A 17,497-nucleotide genomic window follows, 5' to 3' on the forward strand; every position below is an offset into this window, starting at 1 on the left:
TAAAATCTTTTATTGCCCCTAAACTTTGACTTAAACAATCTTCATTGCCCATTCTAACTCTCACGCCAATTTTGGTTAGGTATCACCGTGAGGCTGACGATGACATTAGACGGTGAGGATGTTAGGCCCCAAGGGAGTGGACTGTGAGATCGTACATCAGTTGGGGCGGAGAATGAAACATTTTTTTACAAGGGTTTAGAAACTTGTTCCTAATAGACTCGTTTTAAAATTGAGACTAACGATAATACGTAACGGGCCACAACATTCGTTAGCAGTAGGTTTGGGCTATTACAAAACTCTTCTAAGATTAATTAAAAAATTATCCAACAACACATGGATCAATTATGTCAATGATTTTGATGACGTTGGTTGAAGTTAGAACATTGATTGGGAAACTAACATTAAAAGTTATTCTAGACATATGAAAATGTTAACTCAAAAGGAAAATTCCTTCTAGAAAAACAAAGACTTGGTTTGAGGTGTTTCTGCTTCCCAATTGCATATTATTTTGTGTCAAAAAAGAGAGAGAACATAGAGAAGAGAATTTGCTAAATTTGAAGGAAATTTTAGGTGAAAGAGTCTGAATCATGAGGCCAAAGGTTACATCCAAAGCACTCGCATTCAGCCACCATACCCACACCAAACCATGCAAAATTTCAATGCATTCAAACTCTTTCCCATACAAACACACGCTTTTTGTGCCCCAATTTCAATCTAAATGCAAATTTTAGAAAGTTCACCGTCAGTACATATTGTCTACTTTGACCCGTTACATATCGTCCTTAGCTTCATGGTTTTAAAATGAGTCCGTCTACTAGTGAGAGGTCTCCACGCCCTCTTTAAAGAATGTTTCCTTCTCCTCTTTAATTAATATAGAATCTTAAAATATAAAATTATTAAACAATTAGCACAAATCCCAACCATTAATGTGAACAAAATTTATTGTAATAAAGATTGGTTTGATAATGTTCTTTGTCTTTGTTTTTCACTTCTAGAAACATTTATATAATTGGTTAGATTTAAACCTCCAACCTTAAATGGTAGGAATAAATGTATAGTTATGTTGGTAGGTTATTTTACAATGGTATGAATAAATGTTTATATGGTCTAATATAGTCCATTTACACTACTAACTCGTTACAAATAGACAATTTTAAACATATAAAAGGAAAAAAAGAAGGTTTAGATGCACTTTTTTGGTTTTTGGTAAAACTATAATTTGGAGCAAAGGACTTTAATTGTTGAATGCATGTTATTAATTGAATCTTTTTTAAATTTGCTAATTAATTGACTAATTATCAATAATTGATTAGTATTATTATATACTTTATTGTAAAAGTCATTTAATGATTGACATTTCTGTCTTCTAAAAGTAAGTTCGGTTGCAGCAAGCTAATTTGATGTTGATAAGGATGTTGTTGTATATATTGTTTTCTCTTTTTTTAAATCAAACTTTTAGAATTTCTTAAACTACTTTTCTTAATGGGCCGATGATAAAGTCAGCCCAAATTCTAATAGATCCATCCTCTGAGTTGGGCTTGGGGTCCGTGGATTATTGGATTTTGGGCAGCCCATCAAGTACCTTCCTCTTGTCAAAACTCTTGGGGACTCTCGGAAATTCAATTAAAAAGAAGTTGCATCTAGAAATGGGAGACTCAACTTCGAGTCCAACGTGTCCTATCAGCGCATGCATAGTGTTTGAGTCATGCTTGTCTAAGCTGTGTTGTATGTGGCAGCGTGTCGAATGTCTCGGTCATGCTTGTCCAAAATGTGTTGTCCATGACTGCATGTCCGTTCCAAAATCTGTTTACTTGCTTATGTCTACACCAAAATAACCCAAAATGTGCTATAGAAAATGAGACTAGTTGTCAATTCTTCTCACCATAGCTAGCTGTTCTGGTTCTTATTCACTTTTAGCCTATAACATTATATTTTTTTTAAATTATTTTCAACGTATTTTTTGTTCATATTTTCTAAAACATTTATCTCAAACGTGACTCAAGACTGGAACATACGCCATGTCCATAAAATCTGAATTTCGCTCAGTTCACTAGGTTAGAACGAGTTTTACTCAATCTATGTCCCTCTATTGCAACAGTATGATTGTGACACCTAGCGTCACAGTGACATGACTAGTTAACGGCCTAGTTGGATTGTTTAGAATTATTGAAGTTTCACATGGTACCGAGCATATTTAAATTTTGATATTAAAAAAAAAGTTGGATATAACTCATTTGGTCAAAGTATTAATATAAATTAAAAGATAATACGTTGGAATTCCAAAATTGTGAGCTTTTAAAATTCTAAAAAAATCCAATGGGCATGTGAGGAAGTCTTGAAAAAGATGCACGAAGAAGATGCTGAAATTTAATTTATTTATTTTTAATGAAATATAACAATTCCTAAAAATAAATCAACCAATTATTTCATTAGAAAGTGAAAAAAGAAAAAATGTGAAGAAAAGACGAACTAAATTAGGTAATAATGAGGTTGTTGGATCCGACAGTCCCTTTTGGTTTCAGTAAAACTTTAAGCTGAGCCATCTGACACTCCAATTTGGCATCTGAATCTCTACTTTTCAATCCCTCCGCCGTCCGTACCTTCCACCGCCGAGAAATGTGGTGGTGGTGGTGGTGGTGGTGGTGGTTCCGAACACGGTTTTTACTTCAGCAAGCTTCATTTGTAGTCTCTGTTCACGCAAAGCCTGAGCCAACCTCAGCATGTTGCGCTCCTCTTGAATCTCCTTATGGGGTTGATGAGATGAAATGTGTGTAGCAAGCTCATGACACACTCCTTCCATGCCTTTCCTTTGCTTCCTCTCTTCATTCAGCTCCTTCGCCAGCCTCCTCGCCAAAGACTCGACCTTTTTACGAGCCTTCCGCTCGTAGCGAAGCTGGGTTTGGAGCTCCAGGATGTGGTTGAGCGCAAGGTGAAGCTCCGAATTCATTCTCCTTTTGAATGGATTGGTGTTGGTGGTGGAGGATTTATGAGGAGGAGTGTTAATATAAAATGGGTTTTCATAAAGTTTCCATCTTGGGGAAGTATCGTTGTTCATCATCATCTCTTCCTCCATGTCTTCACCTCTTTCTTCTTCTTCTTTAATGGTACTTTGTTTACTTTCTTGTTCTTCTTCTTGTTTTGCGAAGAAAGAAGGTAATGGGTTGTAATGGTAGCTCCATTGGCTCCATGTCACATGCACCTCTTCCTTATTAATTTCACAATGCTCGAAGGTCTTTTTTCTCTCTCTTAATAATTTTATATGCATATACTTCGTTTGTATGAACACACACAACATAAGAGAAAAAATATATTAAGAAATATTGGGTTGGATGATTTCTGAAAGTACATATTCAAACCATTTATTATATATATAACTATGTAGTGTAATTCTATTAATTTTTTTAATATAAATAGTCGACCATTTTAAAATAGACAGGGCAACAAAGTTATGGTGAGAATGCTTGCTAATTCTAAAATGGAAGATTTGATAGTAGAGGATCTTATGATTTTAATTATTCAAAATTAATTTTTATAGTATGAATCCTCATATTTTCTTCTTTATTGGCAACCAACCAAGTCTATTCTTACTATTGTGAGCATCTAAACTTCAAAAACTACTCTGAAGACCACGGTCGCATGATAATTCTAGTGACATCAGCTAGTTAGCAACTACAACAACCATCACTGGTAACAACCCCGCCAACCATACTACTATAGTGACCCGTGTTTGGTATTTTAAGTACAAATTTGAATTTAGTGCATAGTGACAAGTGTTTTATTTTTTTATTTATTATTTTTTTTTTTTAGCAAGCTTTGGAATAAAGTTTTGAGATTGAAAAAAAAAAAAAAAAAAAAAAAAAAAGAAAAAAAAAAGTAAACTTGGGAAGAAAAATGGGGTTGGGCTAGCCATTGTTTATATAACTTGAGATGGGCCTCGAACGTAATTGGGCTTTTGACTTTATGTAATGGGTGACTAGAAACATAGCAAGGACTCAAAGGGATAAGAGATTCATTTTTCCTTTCATTGCTTCCATCTAAATGTAATGCTCCACCTCAAGTTTTGGATAATGATTCCTCATCTAATTATGTTTTGGATAATGATTCCTCATCTAATTATGCATAATTTTGGAGCTTTTACGATACGAATTATAATGATTTGTCTTTCTAATAGCTTTACTAGAGACATTACTACATAAAGGTCATTCTAGCGTGTATATAGTAATGACCCTCGTAGAGGTATTAGGAAGTTTGCTGATTATTACAATGTGTTTAAGCACAAACCAAGATAAAAAGGTAGTGAACATGTGACATCCAATTCAAATGTAAGAGAAATACGTGAATGAATTGAAATCAAGTTTAAATGAGAGAGATTTTAGAAAAAAAAAAAAATAGACTACTATTTATAAGAACTTGTGTTGCATTGATTTAAAGAGCCGGACGACTTGAGAAGAATGCATGTTGGAAGCTGACATAAACACAATAAAGAGGCGCATGTGAGGTTGGCCCTAAGGATATAAAGAGAGAGCCTCAAGCATTGGCTAACTACTAACCAACACCCACCCAGCTTTGCAGAGGCACACGTTGTTGAACCCCACCGCCCCTTTTATGTGCTTTTGACCAAGCCCTCCCCTCGTATTTTGCGAACAAAATGGCCGCGTGAAAGTACCTTAAAATTGGCCTTTAACTGTTGTAAATGACTTATAGACTACTCTAAGCTTGAACATTGAATGCCGGACTCCTATTGCAAGAACACCATTCCATGCATGCATGCAAGCTGCCGGCGATGCCAAATCCAAATCCAAATCCAAAGTCAAAGGGTTTAATTTGGATAAATAAATGAAACCCAGCTACTCCATCACTGTGTTTGATCTTTTGTTTAATTGGATGGTGGTTAGAGGTTTAACCAGAGGAAAGTTGGTGACAGTGAAGAGAATTTATGGCGGAAGAGAAAAAAGTATGGTCATTTATTGAATAAGAGCAGTAGCTGAATAAGTCAACCAGAAGAAGGGTATGACCTCGTTTCCTCTTTAATGAACGTCTTGCTCTTGTCACCTGCCACGTTCCTCCAGTTGACTATTTAAATCATCATCATTCTACCATCCTTTGACTCTCCTTTGACTTTTTTTTTTTCCCTCTTTATCAACAATCCCGAGGTTTTACTTGAGGAGCTCCGTCAACAACATTGGAATCTCCGAAATTGTTTCATATTACACGAACAATAATTTATTATTAAAAAGAGTAGTTCCACGAGTTGTTTTGGAAAAACAAAAAATAAAAGCAAAATTATGAGAACTTATCCTCCACATGAACAATCTTAATTTATAACGCATAATTTAATGGTCAAAAACTAATTTTAGTCTTTTTTTGATAATATATTTGATTTTTTTTTTTTAAGTTAAATTGTGCTTGTTTTTTTTTTTTTTTTTTTTTTTTTTTTTTTTTTTTTTTTTTTTTTTNGCACGACCTTCGTCTTTGGAGATTCACTCGCCTCCTTACAAGATGGACTTCAAGCCCTCTAGTAGTTGGTTTAACGGACGTTTCACCAACGGTCAAACTGTAACAGTCCAAGCCCACCGCTAGTAGATATTGTTTGCTTTACGTATAACCATCAGCCTCACAGTTTTAAAACGCGTCTTTTAGGAGAAGATTTTCACATTTTTATAAGGAATGTCCCGTTCCTCTCTTCAGCCGATGTGGAATCTCACGATAATCGAATTGAGGTTGGACTGTTACACAAACTGCATCAGATATTAACAGTAATCTTCTATAATAATTGAATTCGTGTGCTACCATTCAAACTTAATGAGTGTGACAGTGAACAGGCGAGATATGAATATGTTATTATGTCCATTTCAAGAGTTGCTATAAAACAAAAACGTGTTGGTTTAAAAAAGCATTTGAATCCCAACTACCGGCAAGCACACACCCTCCACCACGAAACCCCAAGCCCATAAGCTAGCTAGCTAACCAGCCATTACATAAAAAAGATGTCAATAATCTTTTGTTTGGTGAGAGAGTTTATCGTTAGTGCCAATTTTTGGACAAAGGTCTCGGCATTCATAATTTAACAATAGAAACTACAATTATTTGATTTTTGCTGATAGTAAATCAAGTTGATATTATAAACCTACAAGTTTATAATCTAAAAGTTTAGGGCAGGTGAAGTGGTTGATCAATTGAATAAAGAGTTTGGTCCAAAGATCATGTTCATCTTCATGAAGATCATTCTCAATTAGGTTCCAAACCCCACTTGGATCTTATTTTGGGGTAAAATATTGTTATGTTTTGAATCCGATTCTAAAAAGTTGAATGAGATGTTATTTTTAGACGCTATGATTTGAATTCAATTTCATTTTACTCCTTTTATATTGGTTTAAATGTTTATAGAAGTCCATATAATTGGGTTAACTCCCATAAATGTTTTTGCATTACTTATAGTTCATTGGATTTAATACAAAAAAGGGAAATCAATTCACTTTTAATGTGAGTTTTAAGGCTAAATTGAATGACTATAAAACCCTAGCTGCATTAGAATTTAAACTTTAGCCAAAATAAAGAAATTTGAGTAGGTTGGGTAGAAAATGCTAGCTAGGGGTGTCTTTATTACACATTTACAAAGTCCCAATCCCAAAACTCACCCTTATGGGGCTATACACATAGGGTTCACATACATATCCTCACCAAACCTTTGGGGATATAGATAGGAAATCAAATTAAATGAAGTTCTTATTGCACTCGTAACCATATTATAAAGATAATAGGTTGTAGCCCCACACGCAGAATGATAAGATGCGACCCCTCAAGTAGCAAGCCACGTGAAGTGTTTTATCTCATACTACTTTTTCGATACATGCCAAGATAGACAAGTGACATGATGCGATCGAAGAGAACGGTGCATTATTCAACACATTCACACTAAGAAGAGTGTGCATTAAAGTGAAGTTGAGGCATAAGCAAGATTGAAGAGAACGAGGTAAGTTTGAAGAGGGTTGGAGTTTCAATATGAGTTTCATCGTGCGACTCTAGAGTTAAATCCATCTAATATGAAAGATGAAAGCTCATTAAATTTGGTGTACTAAAAAAAAAAAAGTTAGAAACGTCTCAAATGTACTATGTGGGAGGCATGATGTCAGCTCTCCACCACCGTAAGTCTTGTGGCTTAAGTGGGCTACCGCGTGCCACATACGTATGTCATAGTGTGAGCGAGTGTCGTGAGACGAGCGTCATAGGCAACTTCCTTTGAAATTGGTCTATCAAAGACAGTGTAAGACGACATAGGTGTGGATGTGTTTAGGATGTCTCGATGAGATGAGCGACACATGGGTTCAATTCCAGTAGACATGTTCGAGCAAGCCAAAATGGTTACGTTGTTCCGAGACATAGGATGACTTCAAGATGCATATGCTAGGTTGTTGGGAATTAAAATGATGACTAAGATGCAACATTGCACATGGGAGACGAATACCTAGCATTTATCAGCCTACCGAGATGGTCTAAGCCATTAGACGTTGAAGAACTTGGTAAGCTAAGTACATCTAAGAGAATCTGTTAACATTCAGAAAACAAGAAGTAGAGATTATTAAAGATTACATGACTAATTAAGGGTGGGGGGAAAGCTTAAGTGAGTACCGACCTTGAACTTTGTTTGTTATTAAGGTATTAAAGAAGTTGACACTTACCAGTTAGGACGGTGTTGAAGAGGAGATGTAAGAGAGTGGAAGAGGTCATGTGGTGTATGCAGCTCGCATTCAATACCAGAGGTTTGGGAGATTAAATTTTATTCAATTCACTAACGTTCATTATTGCTTCTGACTTTAAGCAAATTCCATGAGCTGTAACCCTCCCATAACCACAAGAAATAAATTAAACAACACCTTTCTTTTTCTTTTAGATTCATTCTCTGCCTTTAGATTGTGAGTGGCATAGATAATGAGAGAATTTGTAAGGTTGAATGAACAATTTTTGATACCCCGACTTGAATATTGTTAATACTAATAGTATTCATTATATAAAGGGGAGGGTAAGAAAAAGAGAAAAAACTTGTAGCAATGGCTATATGATATCCATTTGGGGAGGAGAAATTGCTTGCACTCTTCTCACGGCCCAAAGGGGGAGTTCAACCACCACCTACCCTCTTTTTTCTTTGCCCAACTCATAGCGTTAAATGAAACATTCAATTCATTATTTTCATCACCTCTCTGCAACACTCTCTGACTATTCATATCTCCTCCAATTTTAAGAGACACCCAAAAACCAACTCAAAAGATGAAACAAATGAAGCAATTACAGAGACAAAGGTAGCTCCTTTTTATATCTCCAAAAGGGTGTTCTCAAAATGGTGGCATCCTCATCTTCAATGGCCATATCAGCCAAATGGGTGTTGATTACAATCGCCCGTTTCTCAAATGAAGCTCTCAGCTTTTTTCTCTTCTCGCTTCTCGATGTCATTGACGTTTTGTTGTGTTTTGTGTACAAAGTGGCTGATTTCTTCTATGAGTCTGAATGGAAGCCTTGTTATTGTTCTTCTCATGATCAAGAGGCCATTTCAAGTGGCGATGGGAATAAGATTTTGGTGTCGGAAAAGGGCTTGTCATTGTCCACTAAGCTTAAGCTGGAGGAAGTTTCTGATACTCTGTATACTCGTCCTTCTTTGCTCTCGGACCTATCTAAGGTTACTGTCAATGAGCTCCGGCGGCTCAAGGTTAAGCCTTTTCTCATTGGCTCGACGGCGAACGCGGCGGTGAGATCGACGTTTACTGTGAACTCCACCATTGTTGATATGCTTCAAGAGAAGATCAATGGCGGACAGAGTCCTAGGTGGTCGGAATGTAATTGTAAACTCTGTTCTTGTTGGTCTTCTTCCTCTAAACAATCTCTCTTTGTGCGTTCTCAAGGACCCAAAGGTAATTCATCACTCTACTACACATTGAAAGATATACAACGGTTGAAATTTAACTAAAAAACGGTTGATTTTCAGATCACCCACATGAAGACGTATTGTTCATCCATGGCTTCATTTCTTCCTCTGCTTTTTGGACGGAGACCCTCTTCCCTCACTTCTCGGCGTCAGCCAAATCGGCATACAGGCTCCTCGCCGTCGATTTGCTCGGGTTTGGTCGAAGCCCAAAGCCGGCCAATTCACTCTACACATTGAAGGAGCATGTGGACATGATCGAATCCTCTGTTCTCGAGACCCACAAGGTCAAGTCTTTCCACATCGTTGCTCATTCACTCGGCTGCATTTTGGCCTTGGCTTTAGCCGTTAAGCATCCTGGGTCAGTCAAGTCGCTAACGCTGCTCGCACCGGTACGTTTGTAACCATTTTGTTTGTTCTTTTTTTCAATTCATATCAATGGAAACTCATTGAATGTTAATAAATGGATTGCAGCCGTACTATCCGGTGCCAAAAGGGGAGGAGGAGGCGAGCCAATACGTGATGCGGAAGGTGGCGCCACGGCGGGTGTGGCCGCCGATAGCGCTGGGGGCGTCGATTGCTTGCTGGTATGAGCATATCTCAAGGACGGTGTGCCTACTGATATGCAAGAACCATCGCTTTTGGGAGTTTCTAACCAAACTAATCACCAGAAACAGGTATTTTCTTACCAAACCTCATCCCTTGAGAGTAATTTAATTGGATGATCTATAATTATCTTAAATGATTTTCTTTTTTTTTTTGTTCAATTGAGAGCTCAAATAATAATAATAATAATAATAATAATGCATTTATTGGAAGGAAAAGTAATGGATTTTTATTTGATTTTCAGGATAGAGTCGTTTTTGGTTGAAGGATTTTTCGCCCACACGCACAACGCGGCGTGGCATACACTGCATAACGTGATATGCGGCACGGGTGGGAAGATGGAAAGGTATTTGGACATAATCCGAGAGACGGTGAAGTGCGAAGTGAACATATTCCACGGCGGCGACGATGACGTGGTTCCAGTGGAGTGCAGCTACAACCTGAAGGCGCGTGTTCCTAGAGCGCGTGTGAACGTGGTGCAAAACAAAGACCACATCACTATCGTCATGGGAAGACGAAAGGCTTTTGCTAGAGAGCTTGAGGGAATTTGGCGCAACTCAAATGCTTAATATTTAAATAAATTAAGCAAATATATATATATATATAAATATATATTATTGCTATTATTCGTATATTTTAATCGTAAATTAAAAATATAAATAACCTAAAAAGCAGGTTTAGAAAAGTCCGTATTTTGTGGGCCCCAAAGCCGTGTGGACGTTTTTGAAATACCCCATAACATAGGGTGTACTTCGAATTTCATATTTTGCTAATTCAGTATAAATAAATATAAATCTATACTATTATCTTTTTTTTATTCTTTTTTGTTGATTAAATTATGTCAAAAATATATTAAGTATTTAACTTTCTCTACCATGCTCGTGATCATGTTATTTACTAAAATCAACCTGTGTTATTTTAGCACGTATTCTTCTCATTTATATTCATTTTAAGAAATTTTTACAAAGATCACTAAACATCTAATTGTTCTTAATTTAAAGATAACAATAATTAGATTAAAGAAAGTATCTTATATGAATAGTAGTTCATCCTCATTATGTTGTCATGATCACTCTCGTTCACGTGATCTTGATTCATTCATATATTTCACATATTTTTTTTAATCCATTTGAAAATATTTGCATTTTTTTTAAAATTATGAATTAAATTGATTTTATTATTATTATTTTTTTTTTTTTGTAAAATCATTGTCGACCATTCGAACATCAAATAAATATCAATAATTTCTAAAAGCAGCATTAATTTTTAGCTTGAGGGTCATGTCACGTACATATATACACACATAATTATTGAAAATCTTCATGTCCTACCTTCATAATTATTGGCAAACTTATCTAACAACATTAATTTTTATAAAATCTTAGATAAATAATCAGATTTCGTATCTAGATTTGTCATTTAATGAACTCAATATACTCCTCTTGCCTTGACCACGTGCATCTACCCGAGTAAAAAAATATGAGATTCAAATTTGAAATATCACTAATTTAGAATTATGACTTTTTTTTTTAATTGAAAATCATTATTTTATACTTTTTTTTATTCTCCATTCATAATTAATTGGATGGTACTTTTTCAAATATTGTATATAACATGTTATTCGAGAGATATGCTCTTATCTTAACTTAGTTAGATAAATAACATCTTCAAATGTGGAACAAATAAGTTGTGACTCTCAACACAGTGGCTTAGGTATTAAACAAATAGTGTAATTGTTGGATGGTTCTAGAAAATGGGTCGAGTCTCAATTAAGAAGAAGTTGTTTTGAAAGTTTTAGAGAAGAAGACGTGAGAGTAAGCTCTATAATGTATTTTATCCAAGAGAAGTATGGTTAAAGTTGCACATTGACTAGTTAGGGAAAAAGTTTATGCTCAAATTAGACAATATCATACCGACATAGAGATTCATTGTTCCTAACATAGATTTAGAGTGTTTGTCGTAGAAAGTAGAAAAGAGGAGACGTTATGAGTAGAAGGAAGCACGCGATGAAATAATATGGTAGGTTGCAGAAAGGAGAAATCATAAATTTGTTCTTGAATTGCATTTAATAATTTTAGGGAAATTTCATTTGTACAAAGTTTGGATTGGTCAAACACGTTAATTACCAATTCTTGGCCTGCTCTACATTCCACAACTAACTCTTGACTTTAAATCTTAAAACAAACGGTTTTGGTCGTTGGCTAACCTCCAGAATTATTTCTCCTTCTATCTCTTCCGCGGAAGAAACCCCAAATGGGCTAGGGCTAAGCCCACTCGTCTAAACCACCCTAATCAAGGCCCAACTAAAAAAGGATGAAGCAGACTGGGGCTCAACAATCCAAGGCCAGGTCTAAGCCCACCAGGCTAACCAGTCACTAGGTCAAGCCGACAGGCCGAGTTCAATAATGGATCAAACAGACCAATAGGAAAGGGAAATACAAAAAACCCCCCATGTCAAACATAGTATATGCTTGTGCTAATACAAATTATAGTATCACAACCAGATCCCACATTGGTCAAAAAGAAAAACGAAATAACGAAATGTTTTTTATAACAGTGTGGAAATCTCTTCATAGTAGACGCGTGTTAAAACTGTGAGGCTGACGACGATACATAATAGGCCAAAGTGGCCAATATTGTCTAGCGGTGGGCTTTGACTAATACAAATAGTATCAGAGCCAGACATCAAGCGGTGTGCCAACTAGGACGTTGGCCCTAAGGGGGTGGATTGTGAGATTACACTTGGTTAGAAAGGAAACAAAACATTCCTGATAAGGATATGAAAACCTTTCCCTAATAAACGGGTCTGCCTCTACGTAACGGACAATAACGAATAATATCTGTTAGTGGTAGGGTGATGGCTTGGATTGTTAACCTTGATTAGATGTTAAAATAAAGGGACAAAAGATTATGGTCAACTATGACATTGAGGTGAGGTATGAACTCGGCTTTTGAATAGGTCAAAGATATTTGCCAAAATTCATGGTTTAAAGTGGTTGAAATTGCATAAATGTTGACTAAGCAAAAGATAAAAGGGAATCGTTTCTTAACCATTAAACTTATACTCAAAAGTCTTTACAATTTAACCTCGAGAAGGCTAAAAGCTAAGAGGAAACGAAGTTCGATATCTGGTAGAAAGCATTGTGTTTGTAAAGGGAGATGTGAAGAATACAAGAAACCAAACATAAACAAACATTGTTTTAGATTGTCAAGAATCTTTGTCGTGTATTACCAATTAAAAACCTACGCTTTGGTAGGTGTGTGCTGGAATTTGATGTTCATAAAATGATTATACAAATATAAAACACAGGTTTTGGTTTCCCTTTAATTTCTCTTTTCAACTACTCTGCCACTATATCATTTTTTATCAATGAACCTAATAATGATTCCATAGTATTTAGGTTTTGGAGATGTTGTAACAATTCAAATTTCCACCTACTCGAAGTTGTCATGTTTAGGTTTTTTTCTTTCAGGGTTCTCATCGAGATTTTTAAAATGATATGAGAGAGGTTTCCATGCATTTATAAACAATGTTTCGATTGACTAAAAAGAATAAAAAGGATAACAGCGGAGTTACAAAATTCTCCTTTTAATTTCACTAAGAACTCCAAAAATTAAACATATGGATTCATCCTAAACTCTTAAAATGTGATTTAAAAGAATGATTTTCACTCTTAGAAGTAGTTCAAGAAAAATTAAGTAACATCATAATGTTAGAGGGATGCAGACGAACGTCAAGACCATCTAGATTTCAAATTCAGATTTGTACCGTGAGCATGGACAATACAAAAAAAAAAAAAAAAAAAAACANAGCTTTTAGAAAAGTTGGCCATTGGGTCCATAAATTCTATAATACTAAAAAGAAAAGGAGAAAGACAAAGGTTTGGAGTCATTTTGAAGGCATTTTGATGAAGGACACAAGGATTAGGTCAATGGAGGGGTGAGGTTGATGTGTTCTTCAGTGTGAAAGTGCTGAAAATTTTCTTACAAAATTTCTCCCAACTTTTATGGTCAAAAGCACAAATAGTTATGGGTAATTGGAGGTTTCAATATCAACTTTTTATGAACATTTTGGCACATAAAATTACTAAATGTTGCTTTGATTAATCTTGTTTGACTCATTTTTTAATCGAAGAAAAACGAGGGAAAAAAAGTGATTAATTATTATTATAGTTATTATTGTAATTTAGTAAGAGAAAGCTTGACTTTAATTAAAATTGGATTAAAAAACATAAAGCACTAATTAACTTTTATTAATTGAGTCGTTTCAAAAAGAAAAAAACAAGGATGATGAAGTTACATTGATGACTTGATGGAATGGTAGCTAATTAATGATTGACATGCCTCAACCAATATCATGTTAACTTTTTCATTTTATTTATTTCAATATTAGTAATAGGGAAAAAAACAACAATTTTGTAGCCCTCTATATATATATATTTTGTTCTAGAGTTGATCTCGTTCTATCAAATGTGCTACATTAAACATCAATGTTTGTTATTATAGAGTCAACTTTTATTTTGGTGGCTCGATCATATGAATTCCACGGTTAAAACATGTTTTGCTTGGAGCAATTCTTAGGTGACCTAACAATTTTTCAAGGATACATGTGATTGAGGATAAAACATGTTGAAATGACCTGTGTTGGTTTGTGGGGATAGTTTTATGTAACAGCCCAAAACCAAAACGCACAGTTAGCAAATATTGTTCTCCTTATGCTTTTCCTTTCGAGCCTCAGCGTCATCACTGACACACCATCCAATATCTAACTCCGATACCATTTTGAAAGGAATGGAATGTTGAGCCTCAAAATTGACATAGATTTGAGGGGTTTTATTTTCATTTTTTGAAGCAATAAGTACATAACAAATAAAATACAAAAGAATAGGCGGTGATAGAAATAGGAAGTAAAGGTCCTCTGAGAAATTGTGGATTGAAAAGGAAAAGATATGTATGGAAAGGTGGGGAATTTGATAAAGTAGAGAAGAAAAAATAAAAGACAGAAAGAAACAGTAAAAGAAAAGGGAAATGAAATGAAGTTATGTGTGGAGATGGAGAGATGAGAGATGAGGAGACATGGTGGTGTGGGTGGAACACAACACTCAGCTGAACAACTGTTGTCTGAATCTCGAATCCCCCGCTGTAAACGTAGAAAACAAAAAATAACCCATTGAACCAGGATTTACCTTTTTCATGAAAAAAAAAACTCTTTTCACACTTACCCCAAAGTTCTTACACTTTCCTCAACCAAAACCTTGTTTGTTTCTTTGTTTCTTTGTTTCTTTGTTTCTTTGTTTCTTAGATTTGGTTGTGTTCTTTCATACCATAAAAAGGGTGTTGGATTTGGTCCACCAATCCCTTCACCAAAAATTGGGTTTTCTTCTTCCGTATATCGTCATTTTCCATGACCATCATAGGGTTTATTACAAGGGGTTGGTTGGGAGATTTTGTGTTTAGGGTTGGATGATGATGTGTGATTAGGTCATGATGATTCTTTTTTTTTTTTTTTTTNGAATTGGGATTGTATATATAGATTGGATTGGATTGGATAATTAATTTGAGTGATGGGTTTTGTTTATGGACCCCCAAAAAAACCCGGTTTTTATTTTGTAGCTAACCCCTTTGTCCTTTTCTCTATCCTTTTCCCCCATTTCAATCTTTCATCTTCTCCCTCACGCATTCCTCACATTTCCCTTTTATCTCTTTCCTCCCTTTCTTTTCTCTCTCTCTCTCTCTCTCTTTTCTCTCAAATGGAAGCTCTCAACAAGAAGAAGAAGCAATTTTGTTTGAGGGGCATGTTGTCTGGCTCGAGGCCGCTTTTCTGAATCCAAAATGAGATCTCATATGAGTGTCGTCGGACCAGGCTTCATTCCCCCCACAAATTTTGCTTCAATTTAAACTTGATCTTCGTCATGGGGGGTTTTGATTCTGTTCATGTTCTCCTCATCTGGATCTACAGGTAAAATCAAAAATCTGGTGGTGTTTTGTTTGTTGTAAAAAAAAAAGAAAAAAAAAAAGAAAAAATGTTTTATTGTTTTGGAGAAAAATAGGAAGAAAAGAAATGATTTGGATTTAGATTCGATTTGGGGCAGGAGCAGATTGGGGTAATGATGGTTTTATTTTGACTCTCTTTTCTGACGAAAGAGTGAAAGGATGATGATTACATTACAATTTCTTTTGTTGTTGTTGGGTTTCTCTTTCATGGATTAGGGGTGTGTGAGAGAAAAAGATGTAAACTTCTTCATCATCACTCTCCTAATTTTTTCTTTCTACAATCATCATCATGCCTTTTAGAATCTTCTTTGTCTCCTTCCATTTCATTCATTAGGGTTTCTTTCTGTTCTTATGTTCTTGTAATGTAATGGTTTTAGATTTGTATTGTAAGTTTCTAGATCCATCTCATACACCGCTTTCTATTGCTTTTCATATGATGCCCCTTTCATTCTCAGAATTGCAGTAATCCTGTTCATTCAAAGGGTGTAGCATATGCTTCAACTTATGCAAATCGTTCACTCCTTTTAGATCCCTCTCAAAGGAGATGAGTTTGCAATATCTCTTGAATTGCATTTTACCTTATCAAACTATCAACAATTCTCACTAAACTCTCAATTTAATTACATTACATCTTGTTGTTTATATGTGTTAGAAATAACATACCTATGACTCTCTCCCAACCATCCTTCCCTCGAACAAAATACACTATAGAGCCTCCCCAAGGCCTATGGAGCCCTTGAACAGCCTCCCTCACACCTTTCCTCGAGTCTCAAACAAAATACACAATTTGTTTGACACCTTAAGATTCTATTGATATGGTTAAGTTAATGGTATGACTTTTATACCATGTTAGAAATCACGAATCTCTACAATGGTATGATATTGTTCGGAAGAGGCTTCATTCTTGATGTTTATATTGTGAGAATGGTTTAAACAAAGAAAATGAAGAAAAAAAAGAGGAGGGGAGAGAGAAATGGGGAGGGTGATGGGTGGGAAGAGTGTGTGTGACATGGGGAAGAGGGAGTGGTGTGGGTCTGATTGTGTCATCAATTTTTGAAACTGAGACATATGCTTCACATAAATGCTTGTAATTATTGTCTCTTTCTCTTTCTCTGTGAAATCTGAATCATTTGTGTTAAATGAGAGAAGTCAACATCACCAATTACTCACCATGCATACTCAACCACCTACAACTGTGATGTGTTCTTGTTTTTGGCTCACTTTTTGAGAAGCTTTTTTTTTTGTTTTAAAAAAAGACTATCAATTTTAGTACATATTAACTTGATTAGACACAGGGTGGGAAGATTTGTGTTTGCTTAGAGGAATGTTTTTGGATTGAGCAATGCAAGGTGGTTTTGACTTGCACATGTTTATGTAACAATACATGAGCAGCGTCTCCAACAACCCCAACCTCACAAGCCTCTTGGCTCATTCTTTCTTGGCTGTGGACGTTTACAACCTGCTGCTCAGGGTCATCTTTTGGTCCCCGCACTGTTTCGGCCTCCATCGCCGTCAATGATATCGAGTTTTCGATCGACATGTTCACACTGGGACGGTGTGCTGCCAGAGCAGCCTCTGAATCCTCCCTCCCTTCCAGCCATGGGTTCTTGGGCTTCATCTCGTGATTGAACTTCTTGTTCTCATTGGTCGTATATTCATAAAGAGTTAACTTCAATTAACTTTTCAAATAAGAGTGAGCTTTGACGAATAATAAAGTTACATGTTTAATTAATTACATTGATTTGAATGGCAGGGAGAGTTACATATTAATTAACTTTTCAAATTTATGTTTATAAACCAGACCTAATAGTTATAAAATTTAAAGTTCGACAATAATAGCTAAATTGCAATTACACATTAAAAGCGCTAATTAATATGTAATTTTGCATGGATGCTTTTATTTGGTTGTTAGTTCAATTGTGTATAATTTGTCGAATATTTATTTAGATTTAAGGTTCATACAATTGAAACAAAAATACTCAT

At 35.5% G+C, this 17,497-nt stretch overlaps 2 protein-coding genes and 1 long non-coding RNA gene across 3 annotated transcripts; 2 read left to right on the forward strand and 1 right to left on the reverse strand.

The window, feature by feature from the left end:
- Positions 1 to 2,578: 2,578 nt before the first annotated feature.
- Positions 2,579 to 3,073, reverse strand: LOC111795032 (protein BRANCHLESS TRICHOME-like). The gene has a single exon (XM_023677256.1). The coding sequence runs from the start codon at positions 3,071 to 3,073 to the stop codon at positions 2,579 to 2,581; it is 495 nt and encodes a 164-aa protein (XP_023533024.1).
- Positions 3,074 to 8,051: 4,978 nt separating this feature from the next.
- On the forward strand, positions 8,052 to 10,323 carry LOC111795982 (probable lysophospholipase BODYGUARD 3). The gene is made up of 4 exons (XM_023678648.1): positions 8,052 to 8,903; positions 8,978 to 9,306; positions 9,389 to 9,591; positions 9,765 to 10,323. Exons 1-4 carry the CDS (start codon positions 8,336 to 8,338, stop codon positions 10,087 to 10,089), a joined length of 1,425 nt encoding a protein of 474 aa, XP_023534416.1. The 5' UTR covers positions 8,052 to 8,335; the 3' UTR covers positions 10,090 to 10,323.
- Positions 10,324 to 15,204: 4,881 nt separating this feature from the next.
- LOC111796053 lies at positions 15,205 to 17,246 on the forward strand. The gene is made up of 2 exons (XR_002815275.1): positions 15,205 to 15,479; positions 16,810 to 17,246. It is a non-coding gene; the product is annotated as an uncharacterized LOC111796053 (long non-coding RNA).
- The last annotated feature ends 251 nt before the right edge of the window (positions 17,247 to 17,497 follow it).

The sequence above is a fragment of the Cucurbita pepo genome, chromosome LG05 (assembly GCF_002806865.2).
Source record: "Cucurbita pepo subsp. pepo cultivar mu-cu-16 chromosome LG05, ASM280686v2, whole genome shotgun sequence".
Taxonomy (NCBI): Eukaryota; Viridiplantae; Streptophyta; class Magnoliopsida; order Cucurbitales; family Cucurbitaceae; genus Cucurbita; species Cucurbita pepo.

Coding starts and splice junctions, on each gene's coding strand:
- LOC111795032 (XM_023677256.1), bottom strand. CDS start 3,073: ATGGAGGAAGAGATGATGATGAACAACGATACTTCCCCAAGATGGAAA.
- LOC111795982 (XM_023678648.1), top strand. CDS start 8,336: ATGGTGGCATCCTCATCTTCAATGGCCATATCAGCCAAATGGGTGTTG. Junction 8,904..8,977: donor GCGTTCTCAAGGACCCAAAG/GTAATTCATCAC, acceptor GTTGATTTTCAG/ATCACCCACATGAAGACGTA. Junction 9,592..9,764: donor AAACTAATCACCAGAAACAG/GTATTTTCTTAC, acceptor TTTGATTTTCAG/GATAGAGTCGTTTTTGGTTG.